Source organism: Nerophis ophidion, linkage group LG24, assembly GCF_033978795.1.
Source record: "Nerophis ophidion isolate RoL-2023_Sa linkage group LG24, RoL_Noph_v1.0, whole genome shotgun sequence".
Lineage (NCBI taxonomy): Eukaryota > Metazoa > Chordata > Actinopteri > Syngnathiformes > Syngnathidae > Nerophis > Nerophis ophidion.
In genome coordinates, this window is record NC_084634.1 from 32,216,127 (window position 1) to 32,234,964 (window position 18,838).

Below are 18,838 nucleotides of genomic sequence, written 5' to 3' on the forward strand. Positions count from 1 at the left end.
GAACGCCTCGGGATCCCCCGGGAGAAGCTGGACGAAGTGGCTGGGGAGAGGGAAGTCTGGGCTTCCCCGCTTAGGCTGCTGCCCCCGCCACCCAACCTTAAATAAGCAGAAGAAGATGGATGGATTTTCCTTGAAGGCATCAAAACTATGAATGAACACATGTGGAGTTATGTATTTAACAAGAAAAAAGGTGAAATAACTGAAAACATATTTTATATTCTAGTTTCTTCAAAATAGCCACCCTTTGCTCTGATTACTGCTTTTCACACTATTGGCATTCTCTCCATGAGCTTCAAGAGGTAGTCACCTGAAATGTTTTTCACTTCACAGGTGTGCTTGAGGCTCATCAAGAGAATGCCAAGAGTGTGCAAACCCGTAATCAGATCAAAGGGTGGCTGTTTTGAAGAAACTAGAATATAAAACCATGTTTTCAGTTATTTCACCTTTTTTTGTTGACTGAATAACCCCACATGTGTTCATTCATAGTTTTGATGCCTTAAGGGACAATCTAAATACTCGTGAAAATAATGAAAACACATTGAATGAGGAGGTGTGTCCAAACGTTTGGCCTGTACTGTATCATTGGTTCTCCTGAAACTTAACGTTTTTTGTATTTTTTAATGTATTTTAGATCTATTTGATAAATGGCGCTCACATTTTCTTTTTTATGGGATTCAGGACGACGAAAAGTTCCTGACCGATCTTTTTGCACAGCTAACAGACGAGGCTACAGATGACGACAAAAGACATGAACTGGTATTGCATCGGTTTTCTTTCAATTAAAGCAAACGTGTAAAGGGTGAGAAGTTGAACATGTGCATGCCTTTCCCACTACAGGTTAACTTCTTGAAGGAATTTTGCGCGTTCTCACAAACATTACAACCTCAAAACAGAGATGCCTTCTTCAAGACACTGTCAAACATGGGGATTCTACCTGCACTAGAGGTCATATTGGTGAGTAGAGACTTTTATTGATTTTTTTAACCTTCCTCTTGTGTTAGCTTTCTGTTACCATCTCTTATGTTAACGGGTCGGTTTTGACCCATGTCTTAAATCAGCTGTAAAATACACTAAAAACAATTATCTATCATCCAATTTGTTTCTCATCTCTTGGTTACCTCGTTAGGTTTCCTTATCCATGAAAATATGGGTTTTAATATTTTTGGTGTGGGCTATTGGGCCTTTTTTTTGTCAGTATACCCCTTGATTTCAATTGAAAAAAATGGTAAAACGAACCTCAAGAGAATCCTATAAATAAAAAAAAGGTTGTTGTGTTACCTGACCATTACTGAGGGGTATTAGAACACATCTCTTGAATAAATTTGTTTGATTTATTTTTTCATTTTAATAATTTTAACTATAGTAACATCTATGGTGTGCACTCTGCAAGTCAACAACTCTATACTGAATTGACCTCAAATGTCTGGACATGCCCGTCTTTGTTTGTTTTTGTACAGGATAACAAGGTAAAATGAGAATCCCCTAAAGCTCACATGATTGGGAGAGGAGCTGGCCGTCAGTGTGTTCAGTTTTGGCACTACTTATTGCTTTATAGTCTCATTTTTATAACTGGGTCGAAACCGACCCTAACAACACCAAGGTCATAATTTCAACCAGAGCATTTTATAATTTAGTGAAACAAAAAAAACAAGTTTTATTTTGTTGAAATAGAGGTTCCTGACAAAGTCAAAAAGCCTTGATGCATAAAAAAAAATGTATGTGGTTCTTTTATGCATTTAAAAACTAAAACGGGTCGGTGCCGACCCTAACACAAGACAAAGGTTAAACAAAAAGAAATTAGATTGTGTAATGTGCTTTACATCCTAAATGCCAAGAGGCATATTGTTAGTTTTTTTGTCTTGATTTAAAGGGGAACTGCACTTTTTTGGAATTTTACCTATCATTTACAATCTTTATGAGACAAGAAGCCAAAAGTTTTTTGTTATTTTAGCATTCTAATTTGTAGTGATCGTAATGACTGGCCAGCAATTAGAGCAATTCATTCTGCCCCAAAATTACTTTGAAATTGCATCCAACAACTGCCAACGATACTTAATTTACGTTCTGTAACCTGTATAACAACAAAGCTGCTGTTATTGTAAGAGCCAACAGTCAGGAACTGTATCTAGTAGTGTTGTTTCGATATCAATATTTTGGTGCTGTTATCCAAAACATTTTTGACACTTTTCGGTACTTTACAATACTTTTCAAAATAAAACTACCACAAAAAATGGCATTATTTGCTTTATTTTAACAAAAAATCTTGCAGTACATTAAACATTTGTTTCTTATTGCAATGTTGTCCTTAATTGAAATAGTGAACATACAAGTCAACTTTTCTAGTGAACATACAAGTCACCTTTTCTTTTATTAGTAAGCTAACAGGCTCCTAATTTAGCTGCTGACGAATGCAGTGACATATTGTCATTTTGCATTCTATTATTTTGTCAACATTATAAAGGACAAGCTGTAAAAATGGATCATTATTTGTACTAGTTCATTTACTGTTAATATCGGGTTATTTTCCATTTCAAACATGTTCTATCTACACTTCTGTTAAAATTTAATAATCACTTATTTTTCTGTTTGGATACTTTACATTAGTTTTGGATGATACCAAAAATTCGGGTATCAATCCGATACCAAGTCGTTACAGGATCATACATTGGTCAATTTCAAAGTCCTCATGTGTCCAGGGAAGTATTTCTTGAGTGTATAAACATGATATGAATTATAAATATATATATATGTATTTTGTTATGCTAAAAAAAAAATTATGTTATCATAGTATCGACTAGTTACGCTCCTGTACTTGGTATCATTACAGTAGATGTCAGGTGTAGATCCACCCATGGCGTTGGTTCACATTGTGACGCCGGTGAGCGACGTTGTGCAGTGAAGCATGTTTAGCTATTCCTCGTCCTGCAGGGATGATACTTGTGAGAAACTTACTTTATTTGTTGCCACAGAGGCGAGGATTAGTGATTTAGAAGTAGCTAAAACACTGCCGACTGCGGCTTGATTTTAGCCGCTAGCTAGCTAGCCATGTCTTAAAGCACCTCTTCCTGAGAGTGTTTCAGTGTTATAACTTCACTTCAAAATATGTCCTTTCTCCCTTTTCTGTCTACACACTGTGTCTACTTGTAAGTACTCTGTGATTGTGCGCTGCCGAACATGCTCATCTGCTCACAAAACCAGCAATGTAATGACAGGAGACCGGGGGTGTGGATGACCGATACTTTTTAGAGGCGATATAGTATCGAATATGATTCATTAGTATTACCGGTACATCTTACAACCCTTGTATCTAGCATAGCAAAACACATTGCCTTGTGACAGAATGCTACTTTTTTAGCTGTAGTTAAATTAACTCCTCTGTCAGCAGCAGAATGGCTTTTGAATTTTGAAATAAACAATCACATTGCAGTATCTGTAAAGTGGTAGCCCACATCTAATGTTTTGTTGGTACACAATTAGCTCGACAGTGTATGTAACTGTATTTACAGACATGACGTGTTGCATATATAATGATCGATATTATAGTGACTCACTCGATGGACTGCTTGGTCAAGCTGATGTTTTTTACCAGTTGAATTTTAGGTAAGCACGCCATTTATTTAAAGTTCCACATTTGCAGCATTATGTTACTCATTCTTTCGGCTTCCGTCTACACCAATTTTTCGCACTCTCTTAGTGCTCACTTCTATAACCAGCAGTTCATCCTCAGTATACTCAAGTTCAAAAAGAGTAAATCCTCATTTGTTCAAAAATAGCCGTATTCGTCGTCTATTACCAAATCTGCCGTGATTAGAACACACAAGCGTTTGTTTTTGAAAATATGAACATATGAGTGTTCGTACTTTCGGAAACACACGCTTGCAACGGAAGTGTGTTGCTATGGGAACAGAAATAAATGCGCTGAGTAAATGAGCTCCATTGATGCTCAAAATGACCAAAATATGGTAAACATTATACATGTTACATATTGTTACGATCGTGTCTGTTACTATTTTACGTACACTTGCTGAATGTGTATATACAATGTTGATGGAGAGTTTTAAACTCTACAACAGTGACTCCCAATAGCCGCATTTTGCAAGCATTTTAATCCTCTGTAGAATCTTATTTAAAAAAAAAAAGACGTGTTAATGTCATAATATTTGTGATCAATAGGAAAAAATCCAAATAAAAGTGCAGTTCCTCTTTAACAATTCCTAATTTATTTAAAACGACCCTCTTCTTGTGAAACAGGGAATGGATGATGTCCAAGTGCGCGGGGCTGCCACAGATATCTTCTCTTATCTGGTGGAGTACAACCCTTCCATGGTACGAGAGTTTGTCATGCAGGAGCCTCAGCAAAATGACGACGTGAGTACTTGGAGAATGCAACTTCCTGTCAGTTCTATGTGCAGTTATATGTAATTGTTCAAACTACAGTGGAACCTCCAAGATTCTGTCCCTCCACTTTTTTTTCCACCGTTACATGGTCAAATTGTTGTCATTGTAAAACTTTTAGAAACATTTTTAGTTTCATTTTAACACTGCAAGTGTAAAAATAACCTAACATCTTTTGTGATGTGTAGGACTGTCATTGACGAAGGATTCTCTTCGTCGAGTCTGATTCGTTAGATTTCGTCAACTATCAGTCGCATAAATGGCGTTCTTTTAAAAATAAATAAACATGAATTGAAATGTTGTAGTGTAGAGGTGCCAAGGTCGTTTTCATTGAGGGCCACATTGCAGTTATGTTTGGCCCAATAGGGCCGCTTTTATCAGTGTTATTACACAATTTGTTAACGCGTTTTATTAATAGATTTAAAAAAAATTCAATTTGATAAAAATATGGTAAATTTGTAAATGGAAAAACATTACTGCTTTTTATGTTTGAAAAAGACAGCTCAGTTGCTAGAATTTTACTGTATTTTTTTTTTTTACTATAAATAAAAAAAAATGCAATTTTACAGTAAGATGTTGGCACCTGAGCTGCCTGTATTTTTTTTCACTGCAAATGAACAACTGTAGATTTTTCGTACTGTGAATGCCAAAACGGCACCACAGTTTTTTAAAGTAAAGAAAGTACCCGCATTTCAGTCTGGCCGCTCTGAAAACACTCTGTGGAAACGCTCCCCACCCACACAGCAAGGTGCCTCTTCTGAGCTGCTGTGAATTAGATTACCATAGTAACTAATTAGATTACCATAGTAACTAGTATATCATGACAAAGTGCAGATTCCAACCATTGAAATACTTAACATAGTTCAAGACTTACGGTCATTAGAAAACATCACTGTACATTATAATGGCAGCTACATTTTCCATTTTAAAGATCTAAAAAAAAAAATTGGGAATCTTTAGTGGGCTAGATTGAAAAGCTTGATGGGCTGCATGTGACCCTTTGTGCCTTAATTTGCCCAGGTCTAGTTTATATTGTTGTTAACTATACCTCTGCATAACATTGTAAGCTTATTAACTTTAAAGGAAACAACCCACCAGTCTTTCATCGTCTCCCATTGTGGTTACAGTGAAGCCAAGTGCTTCTTACGCTTCATCATACAAACGCCGTTTCCATATGAGTTGGGAAATTGTGTTAGATGTAAATATAAACGCAATACAATGATTTGCAAATCATTTTCAACCCATATTCAAAAAAAAAAAAGTCGAATGCTCATTTGTTTTTTTTATTCTTCATTGTTTTCATTTTGTTATAATAGCCGTTAAGGCTATAGCACTGTATTGGATCATGCTTGCTCTTGTTTGTTTTTTTTGTTTTTTTTGCATATTTGAAATAAAAATATGTCAATCAATCAATCAAAAACCCATATTCAGTTGAATATGCTACAAAGACAACATATTTGATGTTCAAACTGATAAACATTTTTTTTTTGCAAATAATCATTAACTTTAGAATTTGATGCCAGCAACACATGACAAAGAAGTTGGGAAAGGTGGCAATAAATACTGATAAAGTTGAGGAATGCTCATCAAACACTTATGTAGAACATCCCGCAGGCTAGTTGGCGCAGTGGCCGTGCGCAACCTGAGGGTCCCTGGTTCAAATCCCACCTAGTAACAACCTCGTCACGTCTGTTTTGTCCTGAGCAAGACACTTCACCCTTGCTCCTGATGGGTGCTGGTTGGCGCCTTGCATGGCAGCTCCCTCCATCAGTGTGTGAATGGGTAAATGTAGAAGTAGTGTCAAAGCGCTTTGAGTACCTTGAAGGTAGAAAAGCGCTATACAAGTACAACCCGTTTATCATTTATTTATTTATAGTTGGGTACCATGATTGGGTATAAAAGCAGCAAGCACAAGGAAGGGGCTAGGGTCACCACTTTGTAAGCTAATAGTCGAACAGGTTTAGAACATTTCTCAACGAGCTATTGCAAGGGATTTAGGGATTTTACCATCTACAGTCCGTAAAATCATCAAAAAGTTCAGAGAATCTGGAGAAATCACTGCACGTAAGCGATGATATTACGGACTTTTGATCCCTCAGGCGGTACTGCATCAAAAACCGACATCAGTGTGTAAAGGATATCACCACATGGACTCAGTAACACTTCATAAAACCACTGGCAGTAACTACAATTGGTCGCTACACCTGTAAGTGCAAGTTAAAACTCTACTATGCCAAGTTAAACCCATTTATCAACAATATCCTGAAACGGCGCTGGCTTGGCTGGGCCCGAGCTCCCCTAAGATGGACTGATGCAAAGTGGAAAGGTGTTCTGTGGTCTGACGAGTCCAGATTTCAAATTATATTTGGAAACAGAGGACGTGGTGTCCTCCAGAACAAAGAGGAAAATAACCATTCGGATTGTTATAGGCGCAAAGTTCAAAAGCCAGCATCTGTGATGGTATGGGGGTGTATTAGTGCCCAAGGCATGGGTAACTTACACATCTGTGAAGGCTCCATTAATGCTGAAAGGCACCATTAATGCTGAAAGGCACCATTAATGCTGAAAGGTACCATTAATGCTGAAAGGTAAATACAGGTTTTTGAGCAACATATGTTGTCATCCAAGCAACGTTATCATGGATGCCCCTGCTTGTTTTCAGCAAGACAAGTGTTACAACAGCGTGGTTTCGGGAAAAAAAAGAGTGCGGGTACTTTCCGCCTGCAGTCCAGACCTGTCTCCCATCGAAAATGTGTGACGCATTATGAAGCGTAAAATACCACAGCGGAGATCCCGGACTGTTGAACGACTGAAGCTCTACATAAAACAAGAATGGGAAAAATTCCACTTTCAAAGCTTCAACAATTAGTTTCCTCAGTTCCCAAACGTTTATTGCGTGTCGTTAAAAGATAAGGTGATGTAACACAGTGGTGAACATGCCCTTTCCCAACTACTTTGGCACGTGTTGCAGCCATGAAATTTTAAGTTATTATTTGCAAAACAAAATAAAGTTTATGAGTTTGAACATCAAATATCTTGTCTTTGAAGTGCATTCAATTGAATATGGGTTGAAAATGATTAGCAAATCATTGTATTCCGTTTATATTTACATCTAACACAATTTCCCAACTCATATGGAAACGGGGTTTGTATTTTGTTACGGCAAAAAAAAACAATTGTCACCGGCGTGGCCTGCCCTACTATGTGAAGACTGCCTTAATTAAACATCAGTGGTGTTCAATGTTGCAATAAAAAACAGCTGATAATTAAACACAGTGCTACCTACAGTTTTGTACACCCCATTTTTTAGAGAATAGGTTTTTCACAAACATTCGCGCAAAAAATGTGCACCAGTTTTTGTGTACTGTATACTAGGGCTGAGCGATCTATCGAGTTTGTAAGATATAATTATATATTTTTAAACAAGTTATGAAAAAAGAAAATATCGATATTTATTTCTCGTTAAAATGACCAAACACTGCTTATTAGTTGTGTTCCTTGTTCTCCCCCGCATCTCACTCCCTCTCAACACTTTATGGGCTACCAAACCCCTCACCTTCCTCCTTCCAAAACGTGCTTGCACATACAAGAACATCCATGATTGGTTGGTTGTTTACAATGATGAGTCACGATTGGTTGAAATTAGGTCAAAACATTAGTGACAGGCCAATAAGAGGCAAGATAGGGCGAGTCATGGAATCAGGAAGGGAAATCACAACAGGCATCCCAAATGAAGAGAGTGTCGTAGAAGAGAAGAAGGAAAATTCAAGCGGGCGATTTATATATTAAACAAACTAGTGGAAGATGGCCATGGGATTCTCTTCTTTAGATTTTTATTTTAGCGATGTAGACGACGTTCAGGAAACCAACAGTGCGTCTACTTTGCTACATATGGACAAATGTATGCGTCTGGATAAAACATTAATTTGAGTTGTTTACCATGTAAGCCCAAATCAAAACTGTTCTCGAGTTACCAGAAATGCTGCCAAAAAAGTCAAGTCACGTACTTGGTGCTGACCTGAACCATGTGTTACAGTCCATTACATCGTCGACTGGGAATTAAAAAGGGACTCCCTGCAAATATATTTTTTGAGTTTGATGCATGTTGTATTATTTGCACAGTTATGTTGCTTATTTCACATAGAACAACTATTTTTCCCATTTTATTTGTGTTATGTAATTCCGTTTTTTTTTCTGTGCTGTCAATACCCATCTTGACTAACTGGGTTAATAAAAGTGCCACTGACCGTTTACAGTACAGTTGTCATTCACTTCAATTTCACTGATTTTCGCTCAAAATGAATATCGTTATATTTATACTTTCACCGGAATATATATCGAATATCGAGTTTAATTAAAAATATATCAAGATACACTTTTTCGTCCATATCGCCCAGTTCTACTTTATACCAGGGTTGCCATAGACTAGTCAACGTTTTAGTGGTTCTACTCTGAGTGGGATTCGACTATCAACCTCGCAGTTGAATCAGCAGTCATTAAACCCCCTTGAGTACCTCTGCGTACAGCAGATGTGTTGGGAACATGTTCCTAGATGAGGGAGGTGGTGCACGTCTGGACACGTCAACGTCAGACACGGAGCTTGCCGTGCCAGCGCACACCTTTATCGGGACAGAGTCGGAAGTTGGACACGGCGCCTCAGCTCGGGCAGGAAGCCTCACTTTTTGCTTCTCTCTGGCAACTTTAACGATCTTTCCGCAGGTTCACTTCTGGAAAGCTAGTTCGGACTTACTTCCTAGATAGACAAGTTTGAATATATTTTCGGCACTGCGTGAGATATGATGCTGACCTTACTAAAGGACCTCACAAAACCATCCAATCTCTATCATGTTTATTTGTTTGAGACTTTTTCTTTGAGGTGAAAATGAGACCCATTTTTTGTTCTCTAATGAAAGATTGTAATTATTTCATAGACTTTTTGTTGTTGTTGTTTTTTGATTTTTGAGACTCACATTGTATAATTTCTGACACCTGGTGACAGGTGAACAGTACTACACACTTCACAATTGCTTAAAAAAAACAAATGACGCTATAGATCTATTAACAATGGGCAAAAACCTAACAAATCAGATTTGACTCTAAAAATCATTATTCAAAGATAGCTCTACCATTTAGTATTGTTGAAGGGAACTTCCCTTTTTTGTTTACAATCATTATGAAAGACAAGACAAAATGTTTTTTTGTTTTTTTTGCATTCTAGGCTCATTCTTGGTGGCTCACAATGCAATTAATTCTACCTCTAAATCACTTTAAAAATGCATTGAAAAACTGTCACAAATACTTAATTTACGTTCCGTAACCTGTACGATAACCAAACTGTAGCGACATTGTTATTGTAAGAGCGGACACTGAGGAACTCTTTTTTTTTTTTTTTAATTGTAGTAACACATCGGTGGACTTCGGTATTAGCCGTAAAAGCTAACTACGGCAAGAGATAAGCTAGCTTGTAGGACAGGGGTCGGCAACCCAAAATGTTGAAAGAGCCATATTGGACCAAAAATCCAAAAACAAATCTGTCTGGAGCCGCAAAAAGTTAAAATCCATATTACATACGGATAGTGTGTCATGAGATATACATTGAATTATGAGGACTTAAAGGAAACTAAATGAGCTCAAATATACCAATAAATGAGGCATAATGATGCAATAGGTACATAAAGCTAGCCTAAATAGCATGTTAGCATTGATTAGCTTGCAGTCATGCAGTGACCAAATATGTCTGATTAGCACACTCCACACAAGTCAATAACATCAACAAAACTCACCTTTGTGCATACATGCGCAACGTTTTAAGTTTGGCGGACAAAATGAGACAGAAAAAGAAGTGGCATAAAAAACGTCCTAGAAAGTCGGAAAAAGTTATGCATGTAAACAAACTAGGGTGAGTTTGAGGACCGCCAAAATTAGTACGACAAAACTGCGCTCGCCAAATACTCGAATCATTGAAGCATGTTTAATATTAACAGTGCGCTTTATAGCAATTACGGAGGTTTATGTCATGTCAGTCCTCTTATAGAAACCAAATTAAAACAAAAAAATATGTTTTTTCCCCTCATCATTTCCATTTTCATATATTTTTGAAAAAGCTCCAGAGAGCCATTAGGGTGGCGCTAGAGAGCCGCATGCGGCCTCCGGAGCCGCGGGTTGCCGACCCCTGTTCTAGGACAAGACAAAACACGTTTCAGTTTGTAATGCACAACACTGCAACAAGACACCAATTTGTACAGACTGAAAAACATGAACAATCATTTTACAGTAGCTGTAGCCCTCATTTCTTGTTTTGTTTGTACACGGCCAGCCAGACAGCATATGCACTGTTTTAATAGCACGCATGACGTGCTACGTGTATCATGATTAATTTAAAGTGACTAACTCAATGTACACTTGTCTTATTGGTCCGGCTGGCCGGGAACGTTTTTTTCTATTTAGTTTAGGGTAAGCATGCCATTTATGTTGAAATAGCTTGTCTCTAAATTCCACATTTGCAGCTTCAAGTAGCTTTTAGCTCACTATCGACTTTCGTCTGCTCAAATGTTTAACCCTTTTGTTCGTGATGGCTTCTAGAATCAGCAGTTCATCCTCCATTCATTCAGCATCAAAAAGATAAGGTTCTAAATCCTCATTTGTCCTTGTTGATTGTTCCAAAATCTGCCATGTTTGGAACACAGACAAGCGTTTTGTATCCGGAAGTAGGAATACACGGTTGTTGCTGGAAGTCTGATGTGCGCTGCTATGGAAACGGAAATCATTGCACAGAAGAAGCCAGTTATTGATTATAATGGTCAAAATAGCTTCAATATTAAACATAATACATATTGTTATATACTGTTACTACATTTTATATATACTTGCAGTGTGTATACAAAACATTGATGGGAGAGTTTTGAAGTTAGACTGTGATTCTTATTAGCCGCATCTTCCAAGTGTTTTTTATCATCTTTAAATTCCTAAAAAAAGACGTGTTTGATTGATTGATTGATTAAAACTTTTATTAGTAGATTGCACAGTTCAGTAAATATTCTGTACAATTGACCACTAAATGAAAACACCCGAATACGTTTTTCAACTTGTTTAAGTTGGGGTCCACGTTAATCAATTCATGGTAATTCATGGTAATTCAGTGTGTTCTTGTCTTTCATAATGATTGTGAATGATAAGCAAAATTTCCCCCCCAAAATTGTCTAAAACAGATTAATTGTTTTAATATGATTCAGCCTTTGTCATACTTTTTGGAGCAGAAACGGAGGTCCCACTGTATGAAATGATGACACAACTAATTTAAAAATCAATGTTTTGGCCTTTTAGGACATCCTTCTGATCAACCTCATCATAGAACACATGATCTGTGACACAGACCCAGAGTTAGGGGGGGCGGTGCAACTGATGGGTTTGCTCCGAACTCTGGTGGACCCAGAAAACATGCTTGCTACCGCAAATGTGAGTTTGCATGCTACACAACCGCATTTGGTTTGGCACACATTTCTGTGTATTTTGTTTGAGTCTTGCGTCGTAACTCCAGACTGAAAATTACATGTCTTCTGGGGTTGTTGTCTCATTATACTCACTTAGTGACTGTTGGTTACATCACATCGTCTTATTCTCTTTCCAGAAAACAGAAAAGACTGAGTTCCTCAGTTTCTTTTACAAACACTGTATGCATGTCCTGTCAGCTCCACTACTGGCCAACACCACAGAGGAAAAGCCCAGCAAAGGTATTGCATGTCTGGAGGAGTGTGGGCAGGTCAGATATGTATTTGTGTTAAATCAACAGCTAAACAAACTCATTCTCCCTTCTCTTAGATGATTTCCAGACCTCACAGTTATTAGCCCTCATTTTGGAACTGCTGACATTCTGTGTCGAGCATCACACCTATCACATCAAGAACTACATCATCAACAAGGATATTCTCAGGAGGGTACTGGTACTCACTGCCTCTCAGCATGCTTTTCTGGCACTATGTGAGTTTTGAGCTCCGACAACATAACACTCCAATGTAGTTGGCCTTTTCTTGTTCTCAAATTCGGTTCCTGTGTCACCAGGTGCCCTGCGCTTCATGCGGAGAATTATCGGCTTGAAGGACGAGTTCTACAACCGCTACATTATGAGAAACTTTCTATTTGAGCCTGTCGTTAAGGCTTTTCTCAAAAATGGCTCGCGCTACAATCTCATGAACTCGGCCATCATTGAGATGTTTGAGTATGTCCGTGTGGTGAGTATTTTTCTATATCTGTTATCTTTTGTATTTCTTGGTGTGAGAAAACCAAAAGGTCACAACGAAACTCACCTGCAAAGCTTTTGTTCACAGCTATAGCCCTATATGTAATGTTTATATACCATTAGGGATGCAACCACTAACCGGTTTTACTACTAATCGTGATTAAAATCACAGTGATCATTTCATCGCAAAGATTCCACTACACAACCGAGTGTTGAAATTATCAATACTCGCTATAAACAGACATTACGCTGCTTGTTATTTTCAGCACAACCTGCACAGAAGGTTTGTTGTAACTGAAATACACAAGAAATAAGAAATTAATAAGTTGTCTTGAGTTCTCAAAATGGCGGTTCTGTGTTCAAAAAATAAGTTTTAGGAACGCCCCCAACTTTGTTTAACCAATCAGCGTTCGACAGCACAGCCTGCCCCCAATACCTCGCTGGCAAAAAGTAGACCCAGGTAGTTTTTGGTGGAAACACATTGTAAACTATCTGTAAAAGTTATTGCGGTGGTAAAGGGCCTAAGGTTGGGCATAATGTAGTTCACGTGGAGTCTGCGAATCCTGCAAAGCTCAAATTTACTGCCATGCTGAATCTGCTCTGCGCACTGGTGTCTCACAAGACCCTGATAGGCATGTATTTTTTACGTAGACCCACAAATCCTCAATCCACCAGTCTGCATTTTGCTACTACAGCATATTATAAAACCAACTTCAGGCCAATGATGAATTAAATGTTTTCCACTACTCACTTTTGAGACATTTTCAGACATTTGATGTGCTCAATCTCTGACTGGCAGCATTCAACACTTTGTTCGGAGCTGCCAATAGGTAGCAAGTAATCCCAAAGCCACACCCATCCTGTGTACGTTCGAGTCTGTGAGAACCTTAACTCAAATTCCATCACAGTCATTTGTAACCAGAGGACCACCAGTACTATCACATGCCTAACAAGCTGTACACCTAAATGAAGACTGATTACTTAAATGCAATGCAAACACACTTTCATTGATGCATATTAATGATTTTGGTGTTCTTCCCTCCCTGTCCTTGTGTTTCTTACTTATCCCCCCCCCCCCCACACACACACACACACACACATACCTCCTTATGCACATCATTATCCTGCACTCCAAACTTTGTCTTCCTCCCTTTCCAACCTTCCCTGCCCTCCCCTCTTGTCTCTCCATTTTCCCTAGGAGGATGTAAAATCTCTCACTGCTCATATAATAGAGAATTACTGGAAGGCTCTGGAAGATGTGGACTATGTCCAGACTTTCAAGGGCCTCAAGCTGCGATATGAACAGCAGCGTGAGAGGCAAGATAACCCTAAACTGGACAGGTGAGTTATTCCTAGTACACGATATGGTGTAGTACGGCTTCCAGTTAGCATCTTTGTGTCACGTACGGTATATTTACTGTAATAGGGATGGAAAAAATGTCAACCAGATTGCTGAGGCTGTTGCATTTTGTTAAATACAATATTTTCAGAACAATTTACTTTTATAGTGTTTGACTACCATGCAATAAGGGCTGGGCGAATAAACAATATTTATAAATATTGCTAAATAACTTTTCTTTATAATAATAATAATAATAAGATACAATTTTGGTAGCAATAATTATTCCACATTCTAAAAAAAAAAACAAGACTAACCTACTAATGATGACTCATAAACACAAAGTTTCAAAACCCCAAACTAGTGAAGTTGGCATGTTGTGTAAATCGGAAATATAAACAGAATTCAATGATTTGCAAATCATTTTCAGCCTATATTCAATTGAATACACTGTGAAAGACAAGATACCTAGCGTTTGAACTGATAATCGTTATTTTTTGCAAATATTAACTCATTTAGAATTTGAGGCCTGCAGCATGTTTCACAAAAGCTGCCACAAGTGGCAAAAAAACCTGAGAAAGTTGAGGAATGCTCCTCAACCACTTATTTGGAACATCCCACAGGTGAACATGCTAGTCAGGAACAGGTGGGTGCCATGATTGGGTATAAAAACAGCTTCCATGAAATGCTCAGTTATTCACAATCAAGGATGGGGCAAGGGTTACCAAATTGTCAACAAATGCTTGAGCATGTTGTCCAACAGTTTCAGAACAACACTTCTCAACGAGCTATTGCAAGGAATTTAGGGATTTCACCATCTATGGTCTGCAATGTCATCAAAAGGTTCAGAAAATCTGCAGAAATCACTGCACGTAAGCGGCAATGTCTGTGACCTTCGATCCCTCAGGCGGTACTGCACCAAAAAGCGACATCAGTTTGTAAAGGATATCACCACATGGTCTCAGGAACACTTCAGAAAACACAGTCAGTAACTACAGTTTGTCACTACATCTGTAGGTGAAAGTTAAAACTCTACTATGCAAAGCGAATAATAAACTTAATAAACTGACATTTAATAAACTTAAAAAAATGTCAGAAGTGTGTTTATGGTATAAATGTTGTGTTGTTTTTAGTGTAGACGATGCTGATTTTTCCAAGCCTAACGTTCATCTATCTATCGTACGATTTATGGAGAAATCGTGTCATTTCCAGATGTTTTCTCCAACATACACCACAGGCCAAAAGTTTGGACACACCCTCTTATTCAATCTGTTTTCTTTATTTTCATGACTATTTACATTGTAGATGATCACTGAATGCATCAAAACTATGAATGAACACATGTGGAGTTATGTACTTAACAAAAAAAGGTGAAATAACTGAATACATGTTTTATATTCCAGTTTCTTTAAAATAGCCCCCCTTTGCTATGATTACTTCTTTGCACACTCCTGGCATTCTCTCAATGAACTTCAAGAGGCAGTCACCTGAAATGGTTTTTACTTCACAGGTGTCATAGTTTCGATGCCTTCAGTGACAATCTACAATCTAAATAGTAATGAAAGTAAAGAAAACCCATTGAATGAGAAGGTGTGTCTAAACGTTTGGTCTGTACTGTAGATTTTTGGCCATATTAGCCATAGCCAAATTCCTTCCACACTGTTGAGTGCATTGGGCAGCATTTATCCATATTGATGTTGACTGATATGAAAAAGTATTGTGATCTGTTTTCCCATGTTGCCTCGCTCTACTCACACCCATTCAGTATTGAAATAAGACATTACGAATCTCTTAACAAAGCTTGTTGTTAATTAGTTTAATAAATACCTCCACGATACTGTTACAAACCATCTACAATGGGTGTTTTGTTATTATCATCATTCATTAGCATGCGCTCCATCCTGAGAAACCACCGCTTCCGTCGGGACGCACGGACACTGGAGGACGAAGAGGAGATGTGGTTCAACACGGACGAAGAAGACATTGAAGATGGCGAGGCTGTGGTATCTGACAAGGCGAAGAATGAGGAAGACCTCATGGAACCTATAAGCAAGTTCATGGAGAGAAAGAAATGTAAGTTTTATTTTTTTTAACTTTTTTTAAAGGCAGTGAGACTTCCAGTATTGGCGTCTTCATTCATGCTTAAACAATACACAAGCCTCTAGCTCGGTGGCAGTAATGCTTAAAATGATGAACAGGCTGACCAGGAAATACAAAAGTATACACTGCCCTTGAGAATATGTATCGTACGAAAAGAGTGTTTAATGGACTCTATGCTTGACATTTGGAATTTTGGATACCGTCCTAAAAGGTCTTGTAAGCTGTGAAGGATTTCCTAAGAAGCATCATTTGTCTTTCTGTGCCTGTAGTGAAAGACACAGACGACAAGGACGTTCTGGGCAAGTCAAGCTTGTCAGGCAGGCAGAACCCCAGCTTCAAGCTCTCCTTTTCTGGCTCCACCAAAACTAGTCTGTCAAGTCCTCCTTCATCCACCTCCTTGAATCCCGGTTCTCCCGGTTCACCTGAGCCTCCTGTCTCAGCGACACGGAACTCACCTCCTACCCCAGCAGTAACCACAAAGGTAGGTCAAACTCTATTTTCAAACTATTTATTTTATTTCACACAAAAAGAATAAGAATAAAACATACCTGCACGCATCCACACTCAGCAGTATTGACAATATCAAACATTGCACTGCATTGAGGGTTGAACAAAAAAGCCATTGTAGAATAACTACAATTCTATATGTTGTATTCTAAGATAAAATAATATAAAATATATTTTAAAATGTATATAAATTTAAGATATAAAAAATAAAACAAACATAACAGTAGTATTAATAATGAGTTTTGCAATTAATGAAATAAAAAATAAAAGAATAAAAGTCAAGAACCTAAGAGTTTAAAATGATTAGAACAAAGCCTGATTAAAAAGGTCGGCCTTTTATTGTTTTATTTTATTTATTTTTTCCTAGTATCAGTCCTTAGGCTCTTCAGCAGGCTGTTCCACAGGTGGGGTCTGTTGTAGCTGAATGCCGGCTCACCGTGTGTCTTTCTTTTGGTATTGATAAAGATAAAGGGCTGGTTCCAGAGGACCTTCGGATCTGTGAGAGTTGATATCTCAAAAACAGGTCAGATAGATAAGAAAGCACAAGGCCATTAAGGCATTTAAAAATGGTGCAATATATCTCCAACCTCTGGTCCTTGGCAGAATGCGTGCTGCTGAGTTGTGTAATAATTGTTGATTTTTAATACAGGGGAACCTTGATTTACTAACTTAGTTGGTTCTTGAATAGGGTTCGTAAAGTTTGTATAGTTAAGCAAATTCTTCCGTTAGAAACATTTTTAATATGATTTTTGAGTTAGAGCCTTGACAATGTCCCTATTTTAGTGAAGATGGGGGTGTGGAAAGCCTTCAAAAGCAGGAAGTGAAGTGTGTTCATGGTCGATGAGAGGAATTATTTTTTGACTTTTCCTGAAAAATGTCATTAAAATATTTCCAATAAATATTTGAGTTATTTTGCTAACAGACAGAGGCGAAAAACATAACGTCTTTGACAGAGGTAAGACAGTCTGCTTTCTTCAAAGCAATACTTTCGCCTTGAGCGTTTTCAAGGCGACACAGAGCCAGCCGGTCACGTGGCACAGCACGGAGGTCATCACCCCAAAAAAATGTCCAACTCTAGAAATATGAGGAAACTGAAGAACTACTTGATGAATCGTCAATCCATCAATCTATTTTTTCATCGTTTGTGTCCAGGTACACTCAAGCGAAAAGCAGTATACAACCTTGACAAGTCGCCTCCTCATAAACTGTCACCCAGAAAATATATTTGTAGCCAGCAAAGCCAAACATCACTTTGTGAGATATTTACATTATTAAAAGTAAAGTTGTTAGTTGACTTTTCGGAGAAACGGTATTTTCCAAACTGTTTTAAACGTGTCCACTGTGGAGGACACTGCTTCTTAGAAAGTAAAAGCTGAAAGACACTAAAGTGAGCGTTATTGTTTTACACCGGATGTTTACATTATAACTTTAAAGACATGTTTATTTTTAATATTTGCTTGAAACAGTGGATGTCCCCTGCATAATGCTTTGCACATAAAAATACATGTATGTACAAACCCCGTTTCCATATGAATTGGGAAATTGTGTTCGATGTAACAATAAACGGAATACAATGATTTGCAAATCCTTTTCAACCCATATTCAGTTGAATATGCTACAATGCTACAAACACAACATATTTGATGTTAAAACTGATAAACATTTTTTTTTTTTTGCAAATCATTGTATTCCGTTTATATTTACATGTAACACAATTTCTCAACTCATATGGAAATGAGGTTTGTAGTAGGGTTGTATAGTATCGCGGTACTAATGAATCAAAAACGGTACTATAGTCTGTTTGAAAAGTACCTGCTCCCGGGCATGGTTTTACAAGCAGAAGAGCAAGTTTGGCAGCACACAATCACAGATTACTTACAAGCAGACAGTGTGTTGACAGAAAAGGCAGAACGGACGCATTATGGCCTAAAAACTAAAGTTGAACACTGACACGCCCTTAGGAAGAGGTGCTTTAAGACATGGCTAGCTAGTTAGTGACAAATGTTCATCTGCAGTCAGCAGTGTTTTAGCTTCTTCTAAATCACTAATCCTCGCTTCCATGGCGACAAATAAAGTAAGTTTCTTACAAGTATCATCCCTGTAGGGTGACGAATAGCTAAACATCCGGCGTCACAATGTAAAAAAATGCCGTGGGTGGATTTACACCTGACATCCACTGTAATGATACAAAGTACAATAGTGTATCTAGTCGATACTACTATGATTACATCAATATTTTTTATTGTCACAAAATCTTTTTT

The 18,838-nt window shown here is 37.8% G+C and overlaps 1 protein-coding gene across 2 annotated transcripts in view; it reads left to right on the plus strand.

Annotated features, from left to right (window-relative positions):
• The window catches only part of LOC133542356 (serine/threonine-protein phosphatase 4 regulatory subunit 3), a 46,015-nt gene that overhangs the window by 21,851 nt on the left and 5,326 nt on the right, over nucleotides 1-18,838 (plus strand). Inside the window, exons 5-14 of one of the 2 annotated variants that reach the window (XM_061886412.1) lie at nucleotides 679-756; nucleotides 838-954; nucleotides 4,252-4,368; nucleotides 11,719-11,850; nucleotides 12,023-12,125; nucleotides 12,214-12,372; nucleotides 12,454-12,623; nucleotides 13,830-13,972; nucleotides 15,859-16,043; nucleotides 16,340-16,551. In XM_061886412.1, coding sequence (XP_061742396.1) covers nucleotides 679-756; nucleotides 838-954; nucleotides 4,252-4,368; nucleotides 11,719-11,850; nucleotides 12,023-12,125; nucleotides 12,214-12,372; nucleotides 12,454-12,623; nucleotides 13,830-13,972; nucleotides 15,859-16,043; nucleotides 16,340-16,551 — 1,416 coding nt within the window. The remainder of the gene's footprint in view (nucleotides 1-678; nucleotides 757-837; nucleotides 955-4,251; nucleotides 4,369-11,718; nucleotides 11,851-12,022; nucleotides 12,126-12,213; nucleotides 12,373-12,453; nucleotides 12,624-13,829; nucleotides 13,973-15,858; nucleotides 16,044-16,339; nucleotides 16,552-18,838) is intronic. The other variant, XM_061886413.1, reaches the window with a different exon arrangement.